At 37.4% G+C, this 16,536-nt stretch overlaps 1 protein-coding gene, 1 long non-coding RNA gene and 2 other non-coding genes across 4 annotated transcripts; 1 reads left to right on the forward strand and 3 right to left on the reverse strand.

The window, feature by feature from the left end:
- The first annotated feature begins 1,893 nt into the window (after positions 1 to 1,893).
- On the forward strand, positions 1,894 to 9,959 carry LOC127123705 (uncharacterized). The gene is made up of 2 exons (XM_051053906.1): positions 1,894 to 2,509; positions 9,790 to 9,959. Exons 1-2 carry the CDS (start codon positions 1,894 to 1,896, stop codon positions 9,957 to 9,959), a joined length of 786 nt encoding a protein of 261 aa, XP_050909863.1.
- Positions 9,960 to 11,973: 2,014 nt separating this feature from the next.
- On the reverse strand, positions 11,974 to 14,599 carry LOC127120318 (uncharacterized). Its single transcript, XR_007803178.1, has 2 exons — positions 14,461 to 14,599; positions 11,974 to 13,849 (listed from the first exon to the last, which is right to left on the reverse strand). It is a non-coding gene; the product is annotated as an uncharacterized LOC127120318 (long non-coding RNA).
- LOC127124725 (small nucleolar RNA Z105) lies at positions 14,129 to 14,204 on the reverse strand. Its single transcript, XR_007804188.1, has one exon. It is a non-coding gene; the product is annotated as a small nucleolar RNA Z105 (small nucleolar RNA).
- On the reverse strand, positions 14,279 to 14,359 carry LOC127124792 (small nucleolar RNA SNOR75). Its single transcript, XR_007804263.1, has one exon. It is a non-coding gene; the product is annotated as a small nucleolar RNA SNOR75 (small nucleolar RNA).
- Positions 14,600 to 16,536: the final 1,937 nt, after the last annotated feature.

Consider the following 16,536-nt stretch of genomic DNA (forward strand, 5'->3'; position numbering starts at 1 on the left):
GCGCAATAGTTCTAAATTTTATTTTATAAAATTAAATTTAAAAAGTATTAAAGTGAGAACTTATATGAAATTTTTAATGACATGAAAATAATTATTACATAAACCAATATATAATTTTTTTATATTTCATAATTAAGAAATTATAGCAAGATAAATATAAGTAATATTTTATAAAATTTATAAAAATAATATAGTTTTATATTTGCAAGGGTTTGAACCCATAACCTTTAATATATAGAACAATCATGTGTTTTTCTATTTTAAGAAATGAAGATGGATTTTGCAATGTGCCGCATATGAATATAAGTGATGTGACACAAATATAGAACAATCATGTGTTTTTCTATTTTATCAAATTTATTGTATTTTGTAACCCAAATTTTATAGTTGCATATATGTGCAAACATACATAATGTTGATTAGAAGAAAGTTCAATTTATGTTGATTTTGGATCAAATATTTCTCAGGATGACTTCTTTCTCTTCATTTTTGTGTAGCTTTCTTCTCCTATCTTCAATATTTACACCATCATCATTTATGGGAGAGGAAATCATCTTTCCTCCTCCCATTAAATCTCCTCCGCCATTAAATTTCTCTGTAGGTCCCATATCACACTTCATCTTTCCTCATCAAGAGACCTTTATCATCCTCCCATCAACAAGGTGAATAAGTCTCATTGACTGATGTGCCTTTTGTGGCTGTCGTGTGTGCTTTCTCCGTCTTGTCATCACAACTTGCTTGTGAATCTTTTGCAACTATAGGCAATACATTTATAATATTATAATTTATTGTAATTTTTTTTACAAACACAAATTTTCTTTTGAATAACGATAGGAATTAATCACAAATAAAAAGGAATGTATATACTTGTAAGTTGAGAGTGACATATAAGATTTAGTTTTGAAATTTTAAATAACTATATAAGAGATGTGTTTTTCACTTTTGAATTTTGGAGTGTGCTATTTAAAATATGAATGATGTAGTACCGAAATAGTTGAAGTGTTAGTGAGATGGTGTGTTGTTAAAGATGAGCATGTTATTAGAATATCTCTATAATTGGTATACATCATAATTGTATATTATTAGCTTCCAAATTAGAATATCTTTATAATTAGTATAATTATTAGGATATCTCTATAATTGGTATACATCATAATTGTATATTATTAGCTTCCAAATATAGACATTGTCATACTTGTATATAATGAGTATTCTTATCAATGAAAATGCAGGGATTAAATTACTTACATGGTATCAGTTTTGTCACGATCCTAACCTAAACCCTTCTCACTGCCGCTAATCCTCTATTTTACCATGACAGAAACAAACTCCCATTCCCAAACTTCTGATGAAACTTCATCGGCCTCTCAAACCAACCCTCCTCAGGCTGCGAAACCCAACTTCCACTCCACCTTCACCATCAACAATGCCAAAACCATAATCCCGGTGACGTCGGAAAATGATTCTAATCTCTACCTCTCATGGTCTGCCCTCTTCAAGGTGTAAGCATGTGTTCACAACGTACTTGATCACATCATCCCGTCATCGGATGCACAGGTCATACAAGCATCAGCAGACCTTAAGGCTAACGATTCCGAACTTTGGAATCGGTTTGATGCGGTGGTACTGCAATGGATGTACGCAACTGTCTCGCAGGATATTCTCCGATCAATCCTCGTCGTCGATGACACTGCCGAAGAATGCTGGAAGCGCATCGCCGCTATGTTTCATGATAACAAGTATTCACGTGCTGTACAATTAGAAAATCAATTCAGCAACTCAAACCTGGAAGATTTTCCATCGACAAAAGCGTACTGCAACCGCCTCAAAACTCTATCTGATCAACTCGCCAACGTCGACTCTCCGGTCACTAACACGTGACTGGTGCTTAAAATGATATCCGATCTCACTGATGCATATGTTGGGTTTGTCACCTATATACAACAACACGACCATCTCCCCACCTTTGCCACAGCACGATCACGGTTGGAACTCGAGGAATCAACCATGTTGCAGCGTGCCGCTCGCGAATCACACGCCTCCTCTGTTTCGGCCGCTCTCATGGCCAAAGCTCCGGCCACCGAACCTACACCCAAACCGTCATCATATGCTTCAAACTCCCAACTATCTCCATCGACATATCGCGGTCATAGAGGAAAGAAACCGAATCGTGGCGGTCGAAATTCTGGAAGAGGAAATCGTGGGCAGCAACAACAACAACAGTGGCAGCCATGGAATTACCCACCTTGGCAACAATGGGGTCCTTGGAATTACCCACATTGCCCTTACCCAACCTCATATTTGAATAGACCAAATAATGGTCCTAAGCCCCAACAAAATGGAATTCTTGGGCCCAAACCTCAGCCGGCTGCTTTCAATGTTAATACTACCAGCCCTACTGACATTGAAAGTGCTTTTAGCACCCTCAATCTTGCTCAGCCAGACCCCTCTTGGTACATGGACACCGGAGCCACCTCTCACATGACATCTGATCGGAAAAATAGCAAGTGTACTATTTTCACCGATGTAGTAATAGGGAGTTTATTTCCCAGTATCGATCTCGAGGATTGCGTAGGAATTACTTATTTCAATTCGATTCTATTCAAACAAAAAGATAATGGTTGGTTTGTTTTGGAATTGCGAATAGTGACACGAAGATAGTAAAAATAACTGATTAAGATAAAAGATGCTAGGGTAAGTGGTTGAGTTAGCCCGTTATGAATTTATCCCGATTTCCTTAATGCCTATGATACATTCAATCACCTAACCTCAGAATGTTCTTACTTAAGTCCTTAAGTGAGAAACTATTAAACTACCAATTCTTACTCAAATGTCCATTCAATTAATCATTGGTTTTAATCATACAATATATCAAGGTTTACGGTAATTTATGAAAGTTACTAGTCCTAGATGATGCATTCATAAACCCAATTGTGTGAAAACCCTACCAATCACAGTCCTGTTATTGGAAGTCATAGATTAATTTGTATTTGTCCGATACAAAAGCATAATAACATCACACAATTAAATTGAAAGACATAACATAGTAATCAAGGAATCATTGGTTCACATTCATAACATACGATAACATCAGGACCACCCCCTAGCATCAGGGGGTTTAGCCTCTCATAGTACTTAAAGAATTCATAAAGTAAAGATTAGACATTACAAAGAATTAGGAGAATTTGATCTTCAATGGTGGCTACCGTTGAATCTCGCCGTCTTCGAATCCGTTGTATTCGCTATCTTCTCCACTGTAATGCTTTCGTTCGTCTATCAAAAGGTCCCTTTTTCTTTCTCTTCCAAGCCTTCTTATAGTTTCAGATGCCTCCTCCCCAAGCAAAAGGTCCATACTGCCCTTAATGAGAAGAATCGGTTCACAATGCAAAATTAGGTTTTCCAGGCTGCGTGCAATCAACACGGCCGTGTGTGTACACACGGGCGCCCGTGTTTTTTCTCCTGCATTAATTAATTTCAGCATTTGTTACAGTAGCAACAACACGGGCCGTGTCCCTACACACGGGTGCCCGTGTAGATGCATTGTTTTAATCAACACGGCCGTGTGTGTACACACGGGTGCCCGTGTTGATCCCTGTTTTCTGCTTCGTCTTTTTCTCTGCTTGACCAACAACACGGCCGTGTGGTGGCACACGGGTGGCCGTGTTGACCTGCTGTTCTGTCATATTTTCGTCCTTCAGAGTGTCCCGAACTTCACCATTCTTGCTTTTGAACCTGGAACAATGACACTACCCAAACGAAGCATAAACGAGGTCTTTTTGACTTAAACTCGTAATCGAATGTAATGTAATACCAAACCAACAAAACTTGATACTTGACTCAAATGCAACTAAAAACAAACATAAATCTTACCAGAGTGATGAAAATACGTCGGATTAACGGCGGGAATTCAATGGAAATGGTGACCGATCACAACCCCAAACTTGTCTCATTGCTTGTCCTCAAGTGATGTATTGAGTCCAAACAAAGGTCACCTCCGAATTCGTTTTCCACAATGCAACCTAGTCTTTCACCATTTGTGTTCTTCCTTTCCAATCGAGTTTCAGGTCTCTCCAATTCAGGCAGTTTACCATATTTCCACATCAGAAACATCTTCACCTGCAAGCTTTTCACTCACTCACAATATCTCTCGGGGTTAGGTGTGTACACTCACAGCACAGTATACAGTATCAGACTCTTAACTTTGAACACATTCTAATGTCATTACCACAGCAGATTTCACACACTTTTTGAGGTCTTTTTAGGTTGTAACGGGGCTTGGGTACGGTGGGATAAACAAAAAAATGGGTACAAAGGGTTTTGAACTCGGTAATCATATTGTGTACTTTTTCTTCTTTTCCTGTGCATCACATATATTTTTGGGGTAAAAACTCTTTTGACTCTTTTTCTACTCAACTTTCCGAGCATTTCATATCTCTCTAAGGTCTCGGCAAGTGCATTTTTTCTTTTCTTTTTTTCTTTTTTTTTTTCTCTTTCCGAGCCTTTCATATCTCTAAGGTCTCGGCAAGTGCATTTTTTTTCTTTTCTTATTTTTTTTTCTTATAAAGGACATACATACTGTTTTTCTTTTTGTATGATCTCATCTTATGCACTTGCCTTCCCTTTCAAAATTTTCACCCCAAACTTATTTTCATTGCACATCTTGCAATTCACACAATCATACCGAGTTATGACACAAAAGGGAATGGATAATTAAAAGTTAACATGGATTTATGAGGAATAATGCTTGACGTTAGCATGGGGTTTACAATGAACAAATGGCTAAGGCTCAACGGGGTTTTACGAAGGGAAACATACATATAGGGATGGCTAGAAAGGCCCTGGCTAAACAAACAACTTGCCTCAGTGTGTGTTGTCATGCTGTGACGTGTCAACAGAACATACGCAAAATCAGAGTGATAAAGTTATACCTGGCTGAACTCTCATGTTGATATTTCGTGTTTGGCCTTTTGTGATCTCACCATGTTGGTTAGCTTGCAAGCTCTGAAGTCTCTTCGTATTATGTGGTTCTTCCCTGACTTGGTCTTTCCATACCGCTCTCTTGGTCTAGTGTCACCAAATTGTGTCCGACTTTACCTTCTCATGGTTGCATCAACTTCCGGGGTGCCATATCAGAATAAGTATGAGGGGTGTCATTCATCCACTACCATTGATCCCGGATTCGTCCAACCATTTCTCATCACTCTGTACACACAAGTAAACAACGAAAACAAACAAAAACAAAAGCGATGGAAATAAAACATGAAAGGAAAACCCCCCCACACCTGAACTAAACATTGACCTCAATGTTTAAATCCAGATACTAAGGGGACTCACAGCGACTACTGTTGGTTTAATGCACTTGTGTAATTTCCTTCCACTTGGAGGTGTTTGTGACTTTGCCCTTTTAATTCTCCTCCTCCCCTACACAAAATTTTAGCACACACCAAAAATATAAAAACGAAATAAATTAGAAATCAAACGCGTGGGTTGCCTCCCACGAAGCGCTTCGTTTAACGTCGCATGGCTCGACGGTTCATTTCCCTTATCATGGGGGATATTTCCGGTTCAAAACCTTTTTGCACCTCTTGTCTACAACACGGAAATTGTCTCTTTTATCAGTGTGGACTCCTTTGTACCACGATTCCTTTTTAACTATCCTTTCAGTGTTAGGAATCTTTCCATTTCGGGTGGCTACTGGCAGTGGTGAGCCTTTGATAGTATTCAATGTCTTGATTAAGCCTACTTGATACTGAGATTTTGTATTTTCTTCCATCTCCTGATTTTCAATAGCATTCAATGTTATTTCCTTGTTGTGAACTTTCAAGGTTAGCGTGCACTCATCCATGTCGAGCTTGCATCGACTCGTCTTCATGAAAGGTCGACCCAGAATAATGGTTGCCTCATTGTCTTCAGGTATGTCTAGGATTACAAAATCAACTGGGAAAGTCAAGTCCGCTATTGTTACCAGCACATCTGCAGCTATACCATATGCATCTTTCCTTGAGTGATCCGCAAACTTCAGATTGGTCTTTATATCACTAATATTTTTAATACCCAGCCTGTGATAGACCGATAATGGCATCAGATTCACACTAGCTCCCGAATCTATTAGTACCTTTTTGAAGGTTCTTTCTTTGATTGTGCACGGTACTGTGACGGTTCCTGGATCCTTTTGTTTGTTAGGAATGTTCTGCTCCAGGGAGTTTGCATTATATTGTTCCTTACCAGATACCTGTTCTTCAGTGGTTGGTTTCTTTTCAGCCATTACCTCTTCCACGAATTTCTTGTACATGGGCATCCTTTCAAGTGCTTCAAACAAAGTCATATGACCCTCAATCCTTTTAAACATTTTTATGAATTTCTCGAAGTCTGACTCACTAGGTTCCTTCTTTGTCACTCTCTGAGGGTAGGGCAACTTAATCACCGGTTTAGTTCCTTTTGTAGTTTCTTCTTTAGTCGGCTCGCTCGGTGATATAATTTTTTTCTTCTTAGCAACCTCTTTCTCTGTCATCGTGACAATGTTAACATTCTCCTGACCTCTCGGATTTTGCACTGTTTCACTTGGTAGGGAACCTGGTGTTCTAGAACTTGACAGTTGTTGTGCTATCTGCCCCAGCTGAACTTCGAGATTCCTTAGGGAGGCGGTGGTGTTTTTCTGATTGTTTCTAGTCTCTTCTTCAAATTGCATATTTTGAGCTGCCATCTTTTCAATTGCAATCTCCCAATCTGCCTTCTGAGGTACCTGTTGCTGATCTTTCCAAGAGAAATTAGGATGATTTTTCCACCCCGGATTATATGTATTTGAATAGGGATTATTCTGCCTCAGGTAATTTATAGCTTGCACTTGTTCTGCGGTTGCAACACAATGCATGGCAAAGTGTGGTCCACTACAAATTTCACAAATCATGGTCGGAACCGGCTGAACTTGAGCAACAGTCTGGGTGCCTAAATTCATAGCTTTCAATCTCCTTTCAACCTCAGCAGCAATCTGGTCTTCCATTTTCACTACCTGATTTGCTAATTTCAAGTCAATTTTTCCCTCCGGCTGATTTACAGTACGGTCATACAATTCCAAATGCTCATTTGCTGCAATAGCTTCGATGATTTTTTTGATACCGGTTGCTGTAGAAAAATTAGACGAGCCACCAGCAGCTGTATCAATGAGTTGCTTAGTTCTCATCTTCAGCCCATTCACAAAATTCTGCATTTGTTCAGTTTCATCCAGATTATGTGTAGGACATGCAACTAAACATCTTTTGAATCTTTTGTAGGCATCTCCAAGTGTCTCTCCTTCTTTCTGTTTAAAATTCACAATGTCATACCTCTTACGGATATACACAGAAGCAGGAAAATACTCATTCAAGAATGCTGTTTCCATTTGTTGCCATGTAGTAATGCTTCCTGCAGGTAGGGAATAAAACCATTCCTCAGCGTCCTCAGATAACGTGAATGGAAACATGACCAATCTCTTTGCCTCCTCAGAATGCCCATCAATTTTCAATGACGTAGTCATAGTCAGAAACCTCTGCAGATGCTTGTTTGCATCCTCATTGATCTTTCCCGCAAAAGGTTTGCTTTCTAACTGGCGGATAGTAGACGGGTGCAACTGGAAGTGAGCAACATTAACAGGTTGATTCACAATGGTCAACCGCACTGCTGGATTATTTTGTCTGCCATAGTCACCTAAAAGTCTCTCCGGTGGAGGTGGGTCTGCAGCCATGATTTCAGGAACTGTTTCCGCTTCTGAATCTGAATTCTCTGAATGCACTGAAACAACTTCCTCGTCTGCTTTCTCTGCTAATTCCAATTTTTCTCGCTTGGCCTGTCTTAGTCTAGCACGAAGAGTTCTTTCTGGATCTGCGTCAAAAGAAAAATTCGCTGAGGACTTACCTCGCATAAACAAGTTAGACAAAGATTAAAATTGAATAACAAAATTGTCACAGACAAAATTTTGGTTGGCAAGCAACAAAATTTCGATAGAATAGAAATTAAAATATGTAGTTTGGCAATCCCCGGCAACGGCGCCAAAAACTTGATCGGAAAAATAGCAAGTGTACTATTTTCACCGATGTAGTAATAAGGAGTTTATTTCCCAGTATCGATCTCGAGGATTGCGTAGGAATTACTTATTTCAATTCGATTCTATTCAAACAAAAAGATAATGGTTGGTTTGTTTTGGAATTGCGAATAGTGACACGAAGATAGTAAAAATAACTGATTAAGATAAAAGATGCTAGGGTAAGTGGTTGAGTTAGCCCGTTATGAATTTATCCCGATTTCCTTAATGCCTATGATACATTCAATCACCTAACCTCAGAATGTTCTTACTTAAGTCCTTAAGTGAGAAACTATTAAACTACCAATTCTTACTCAAATGTCCATTCAATTAATCATTGGTTTTAATCATACAATATATCAAGGTTTACGGTAATTTATGAAAGTTACTAGTCCTAGATGATGCATTCATAAACCCAATTGTGTGAAAACCCTACCAATCACAGTCCTGTTATTGGAAGTCATAGATTAATTTGTATTTGTCCGATACAAAAGCATAATAACATCACACAATTAAATTGAAAGACATAACATAGTAATCAAGGAATCATTGGTTCACATTCATAACATACGATAACATCAGGACCACCCCCTAGCATCAGGGGGTTTAGCCTCTCATAGTACTTAAAGAATTCATAAAGTAAAGATTAGACATTACAAAGAATTAGGAGAATTTGATCTTCAATGGTGGCTACCGTTGAATCTCGCCGTCTTCGAATCCGTTGTATTCGCTATCTTCTCCACTGTAATGCTTTCGTTCGTCTATCAAAAGGTCCCTTTTTCTTTCTCTTCCAAGCCTTCTTATAGTTTCAGATGCCTCCTCCCCAAGCAAAAGGTCCATACTGCCCTTAATGAGAAGAATCGGTTCACAATGCAAAATTAGGTTTTCCAGGCTGCGTGCAATCAACACGGCCGTGTGTGTACACACGGGCGCCCGTGTTTTTTCTCCTGCATTAATTAATTTCAGCATTTGTTACAGTAGCAACAACACGGGCCGTGTCCCTACACACGGGTGCCCGTGTAGATGCACTGTTTTAATCAACACGGCCGTGTGTGTACACACGGGTGCCCGTGTTGATCCCTGTTTTCTGCTTCGTCTTTTTCTCTGCTTGACCAACAACACGGCCGTGTGGTGGCACACGGGTGGCCGTGTTGACCTGCTGTTCTGTCATATTTTCGTCCTTCAGAGTGTCCCGAACTTCACCATTCTTGCTTTTGAACCTGGAACAATGACACTACCCAAACGAAGCATAAACGAGGTCTTTTTGACTTAAACTCGTAATCGAATGTAATGTAATACCAAACCAACAAAACTTGATACTTGACTCAAATGCAACTAAAAACAAACATAAATCTTACCAGAGTGATGAAAATACGTCGGATTAACGGCGGGAATTCAATGGAAATGGTGACCGATCAACATCCTTGCAAGGTAATCTCTCGTCTTATTTTAAATTGAGCAAAAATAATAAAATCATAGTCGAAAATGGTCATTCTGTTCCAATTTATGGTCTCGGTAGTACACATCTAGATAACCCTCACCCACCTCTTGTCCTAAACAATGTGTTTCATGCTCCAAATCTAAACAATGTGCTTCCCCCTATCTATCAATCTATCGTCCAAGCCAACACAAAACCCATCACTAGGAGTCAACATGGCATTTTTAAACCTAAACAAAACACTATGGTTTACATCTTTATCCCTCATCTACTACTTCATTACTATCTTATAAAGATGCAGATTGGGGTGAATGTCCTGACACTAGAAGTTCCACTTCCGGCTACTGCGTGTATCTTGGAGACAATCTACTTTCTTGGTCGTCTAAACGACAACCCACACTCTCACGCTCTAGTGCTGAAGCAGAATACCGTGGAGTTGCCAATATGGTATTTGAATCATGCTAGTTACGAAACCTTCTGCTTGAGTTACTCATAGCATTTTACTTGGTCTAACAAGCAGAGTGAACGTTCCATTTATTCTAGAATTGATATAGTGATTGGCAATATGGATTGGTTTCAACAGCATATGGACTATACCCTCAACATTATGCAGCCAAGCATCTCTGATCATTCACTTTTTTGTCTGAAAATAAATGATGATAATAGGAAAAGGAGAAAGACCAACTTTAAATTCATCAACACCACTGCTGATATGGTGAATTTCTTGAACACGGTTAACAAAAGCTGGAAGGAAAATATCACTAGCAGACCTATGTATGTGCTTTAGAAGAAATTGCAAAGGTTGCAACCTATTCTTCAGGCTAGGCATAATTTGTTTCAGGCGCAGGTGGACCTTGAGAATGATAGAATGAATCCTAATAAAGTTAATTAGATGAAGAAGTATAGTGATGGCCTCATTGGGTGGCAAGAAGTAGAGGAAAAGTGTTGAGACAAAAAGCAAAGCTCGAATGGCTCAGATTGGGATATGGTAATAATAAATATTTCCATGCATCAATCAAGGCCAGGAGGAATGCCAACAGCATGAACATTCTGCAAACATAAGATGGTACTTTTATCACTCAACCCGAGGAGATTGAAGAGGAGGTCATTAGTTTTTACAAAAAGCTAATGGGAACTGCAGAGGCTGAGTTAAATGGTATTGACATACCTGTGATGAGATAGGGGCACCAAGATAGTAATACTCAAAGAGAAATGTTGACTACTCCCATCAATGAGCAAAAGATTGTGGAAGCTAAGTGTGGGTTGCAGCAGAGTGACCATATCTCTCCCCTCCTTTTTGTAATCTTAATGGAGTACCTCAATAGATGCTTCCGAAAATTGCAAATCAATCATAACTTCAAATTTCATGCAAAATGTGAAAAATTCAATCTAACAAATTTGTGTTTTGCGAATGATTTATTGTTGTTTGCTATAGGCGATTTTATTTCAGTCAAGCTCATGATGGAAGCCTTTGAAATGTTTTCGAAATTTACAGGCCTTAGGGTCAACTATGTTAAATGATGCATTTTCTTTGGTGGAGTGGACCAACATCTAAAGGACGACATTAAGTTGCTGACAGGGTTTGAAGAAGGCATGTTACCTTTCAGATACCTTGGGGTTCCAATGTTGAGTAGGAAGCTTACCATTCAAAATTATAGTATGTTGATTGATAAGATTATTGGGAAAATTGCGCGCGGGAGCTCGCGTCTGTTATCTTATGTAGGGAGGTTGTAGCTCCTCAAGAGCGTGATCTTTGCAATAACACACTATTGGATTCAGTGTCTACCATTCCCCAAGTGTGTTATTAGCAAGACCAATGATATATGTTGTGTGTTCCTATGAACTGGTGGTACTGAGAAGAGTCGGAAAGCTCATGTAGCTCATGTGGCTTGGAAAACTGTTTGCGGACCAAAGCGTCATGGAAGGTTGAACCTGACTGATCTTGATATTTGGAATACAACAACTTTGTTAAGGCTTTTGGGGAATTTAAGTGGTAAATCAGAAAGCTTGTGGGAGCAATGGATTCATGCCAATTATCTCAAAGACAAGAATATTATGGAAGCGCAATTAAAGTGTAAGACTTCTTGGATGGTAAAGGCCAATTTAAATCAACTTGGATAATAAAGGCCAAAGTATAAACTTCGTTGTTGGTGTCGCCATATGAAAGATGTCATCTCCTTATTGCAAAGTCCAATTTGAAAAATTTTCTTAAATAAATATTAAATAAGTATGATGTTTGTAGAGGAATTTCCATTTGCATCACATCATTGCCTTTGATATAATAACCATGCATCTAGCAAATCCAAAGTTTATCCACTTTTTTATTGATTTCCCAAAGTAACTTGAGGATACAAGTATGATTTCATGTAAGTAGATGCATGAGCTTTATACCACCACTAGTTCATGGTTTACAAACCTCCTCCCTTATTCGAATTCTCTCCTTCACCAGACCACAAAAACTTCCGACACACTGCATCAATAGCCTTCATAACGTTTATATAAAAAAAATAGCACTATTCATTCATAGTAAAAAAATTGGTGCTAAACTTCCAAGAAGCCCTTTATAGAAATAAAATATTTCCCTCCTTATATCAGCTTCATTGGTAAGTTTAGCACCATACGATCAAACAACACATAAATACACTGCCTACCACCCTTATTTTGTAAGCTAGCATGAAAATACCATTTATTTCCATCCCTAACATTCAACCAATGCACCTTTAATTTCTGTTTTAAGATCTTATCTTCAATAAGTAATCAATGCTCATAAACATTCTTATGTTCCTGCATTTCCGCTAACAAATGAGCATTAACAGGATCTTGTTGTAGATCAGTCGGCTTAGCCAGCATATTACTTCAAGCTGGTGCAATCTTCAAGTGCACCTGAGAATAATGCATAGTCATTTGCCTAAGAAGAGGTGCAGCTGCTTCAACTTCGTCCAAACTCTAAACATCTGAACTCCAGTACATTCCATATTCCAAACTCTAGCAACAGTCTCACTAAAAGATGGATGTCCAACAAGACAATTTAGAAACTTAAATGGCTTCAGCTTGGGAGCTCAAGCCAGATCATATTGCCAATAAAGCGGAAAATGGTCAGACCCTTTGGGATTCAAAACTTCCACAATGGCATTCCCATACTTCTGAATCCACTCGCCATTTCCAAAACACTCATCAATCTTAGTATAAATCAATTTTTCCTGTTATTTATTACACCACGAGAAAGACCATCCAATATAGCAAAGTTCTTGCACTTGTATATCAGTCATCCGCAAGCCACCAAGATGGTCAACCGTAGGCAAAACATTATTAAAGTCACAAGAGAAGGATCCCAAAATACCCAAATTCTGCATTAATAGCAGAAGTATAGTTATCCGCAAACATCCAACAATTATTGAAGCTTGTGCAAATTGCACTTGCCTTAGGCTACTTTACTCTAGTCTCTAGTGAACCAACCAAAACAATTTTATTAAACACTAAAAACTTAATTACTTCTCATTGTCCAGTGAAATTATTTAAGCCCCAGAAGTTCCAGCTCGAAATATTCTTGGAAAAAACGGAAGAAGTTGAGGGAACCACATGCCACTCTTGCCTAACATCCCAACACCCAGTACTAACCAGCGTCCATGGAGCTTCCTGCAGATTAGTAGGCTCACTAGGAGCCACAAGAGTCTCATGCCGAGCAACAACTACCTGCTCAGTTGGTCTCTAAACCTAACGCCAAACACAATTCTTAGGCTGCCTATGTTTTCTAGGCTGCCAAATATACACATTCTGTACAGCAGCACCACAATCATGCACATCACCAAGCACTTTTGACAATAACAGGGTTCATTCATACTCTATCGGCCGATCATAAACGACTCCAAAAGGATTCTTGTTAAAATGTATGTAGTCCTATAACAGTAATCTCTTAAATATTTCTATTTATTCTATGTTATTGTTTTAGACATGTTTATCTTCATTTTGTTGTAACCTAAACTGCTCATCAAACCCAGACCTACAATCACGAAACCCCCATGAAACTTCAAGGCCAGCTTCCCACCTCGCAGGCTCCACCACCAGCCTCACTTTACCCAACTCAATTCTGCACCATCTCAACTATCAAACTCCCTCGTAGCTATGCCATCTTCATCAACTTCCAGATTGTTTGTAATTTTGCAATATCAAAATATATTTTCTTCATCTTTATCACTTAAGATTTTAACACATATTTCAATAATAAAAAATCACAAACTTTCGTCATCTATAAGTATATTTGAGTCATAACGATTACTATCTATGACAGCGGAAATGATTAGCGAAATGTTCCATCCACCTCAGGTTGAAACTCTAAGATTGACCTCTCGGTTTTTCTGTGTCATAATATATGTGTCAATATTGTTTCCGGAATATGAGTCCTTCAAAGATTATATAGGTTATGAGTGACAAATGCTAAAAAATAAAACATGAAATTAAAACATAAAGATAAGAACACGGTAGCTCAAAAGTGCTTGAAAGATAATCATCGAGAACTCAAGTAAAATGATATTATCACTCTCATCATAGCCACCAAAGTGTCTCTCTTTATTTCAAAGACGAAATTATAAAAAGTAGAAGAATTGCAACAAAATAAAAAATATAGGCAATGGCATTCAGAATGAGTAGGAGGATATTTTAATCCTGTGTTTAATCATATGGAAAGGTTCACTGATATCATCATCATGCCATGCCTAAAACATTTAAAATAATCTTTTAGAAATTTAAATAATTGAGAATTTTCAAACGGAATAAAATGAATGAAATTCTCTCAGACAAATGCCTCGATATGTCGTCAGGATTTTGAATGGATCGGACTCGTCATCAATTGTTCATCATCACAGAGAATATCACAACTACTAATATTTGAAGTGAATAATAAACCAAACACTTTCAATAAAGCATGTTATGCTGCATAAAATTAAACGAAAGTACAGAAAATTCAAACCTATGGCTTTGGAAAAACCAGCGGCGGCTATGATATTCGTAGCAATGAAGGTATTATTCGATTTTATAGTGACCGGGTTCTGTTCTGACGCTTTAGGGTTTGTGGGAACATTTGGTGGTTTTAGTTAATGGGCCTTAACTTTCAAACAATGGGCCATGCTTTGAGAATAAAAGGAGTAAAAAATGTTTCGGAAAGTTGCTACACCTATGTTACAAGTTTATTTTCACACCCTCTATCTCTCTTATATAATTAGTGTCTTTAACCTATCAATCAGGTCGGCCCAATTAATATGAAGACCCTTTTATAATATAAAAAATGGTCTTAAATAAAAAATAAAGCAATTTTAATAATTAAAATTGACACATCAAGAATCAAACACAATATCCTTTAACAAATACCTTATCACTATTTTATTACCACTCTATTAGGGATCACTACATAATAATTTTTCACTCCTTTATTTATTCAACATAATTTTAAATACTAATTTTGTTTTTTTTAATAAAAATGAGATTTCTAAATTTGGAGATCTTGTATTAAGGATCTTCTTGTCCTTGTTTATGGATGGTCTTGATATCAAAAGAATTTACAATGAGTGTAAAATCTTATATTTTACTATCATTTCTAGCATCTCAAATTTATTTTATTATTATATTATATTACTTTGAGATGTATTATTTATCAAACTAGTATATGTATGATACGCGCATTTATTCACCTATATGAATAGATTTGTAATAATTAAAAAAAGGTTGATGTAACTGCTTTAGAAGAAATATAGAAATATAATTTGAGTGGTCATTACATTATCATAAATTAAAAGTACTGCGTATAGAAAAAAATAAAGAAATACAATTACAGCTGGAACATATATTGGTACCCATATAAATATAAAATGATAATTGATATACTAAAAAAAGGATATAGGATAATATATATACTTTTTTCATAATAATAGAATTTGCAATAAAATATGCAATAGTAATATTGTAGATTATGTAGTGTTATATTTGTAAAAGGCCTCACCTAAGGCGATGTTGTTGGACCGTCCTAGATGAGGCGACGATAAAAGGTCCCACGAATGGAGGGATCACCTCTCTCCATAGTCTTCTATCGCACCAACGTGAGAATTATAAGATAAGATATTTCTCGGGTAGAGAGAAAGTCAAGGTCATTAATTAATTCACGACACCTTTGGAAATAAGGATTCAACTGTCCATTATTGACTAAGTGGATGATGGACCTTTTCGAGAAAATCCTATGTCCTAGAGACCTCTACAAATACATATCCTCTCAAAGGAGAAAAGACAGATCCCAAGTAATATATGCTCTCTACACCAAACGCATTTCTTAGGCTGTCTATGTTGTCTAGGCTGCCGAATATACACATTCTGTACAGCAACACCACAATCATGTCCATCCCCAAGCACTTTTGACAATAACAGAGTTCATTCATACTCTATTGGCTGATCATAAACGACTCCAAAAGGACTCTTAATTCAAACTTTATACATCAACGGTTGGCCAACATCCACTTCCACCAAAATACAAGCATAAGCAATTAGAGATTGTTTATGAATATGTGACAGCTTTTGTCTCCGAATAATGCATCAAAAGTTTTAAGAACTTTATCTTCTCCTTTGTAAACTAACATTGTGAATGAGAATAATAAAACACATTGTGCGGTAGAGTGAGTTAAACTGACAATAATATTCTTCTTAAAATGTATGTAGTCCTATGGCAGTAGTAATCTCTAAAATATTTCTATTTATTCTATATGATATTGTTTTAGACATGTTTATCTTCATTTTGTTGTAACCAAAGGTTGTTGTCTTCAATCTAAATTAGTCATCAAACCAGACCTATAATCACGAAACCCTTTGAGCTTCCCACTTCGCAGGCTCTGCACCATCTCCACTATCAAACTCCCTCGTAGCTATGCCGTCTTCATCAACTTCTAGATTGTTTGTAATTTTTCAATATCAAAATATTTTTCTTTCCTCTTTATCACTTAAGATTTTAACACATATTTCAATAATAAAAAATCACACAAACTTTCATCATCTATAAGTATAT

Source organism: Lathyrus oleraceus, chromosome 2 (assembly GCF_024323335.1).
Source record: "Lathyrus oleraceus cultivar Zhongwan6 chromosome 2, CAAS_Psat_ZW6_1.0, whole genome shotgun sequence".
Lineage (NCBI taxonomy): Eukaryota > Viridiplantae > Streptophyta > Magnoliopsida > Fabales > Fabaceae > Lathyrus > Lathyrus oleraceus.

Bases quoted from the DNA above. Each gene is read 5' to 3' on its own strand.
- LOC127123705 (XM_051053906.1), top strand. From the start codon at position 1,894: ATGATATCCGATCTCACTGATGCATATGTTGGGTTTGTCACCTATATA. The intron at 2,510-9,789 runs GTACTATTTTCA...TATCTTATAAAG, and splicing joins TGATCGGAAAAATAGCAAGT to ATGCAGATTGGGGTGAATGT.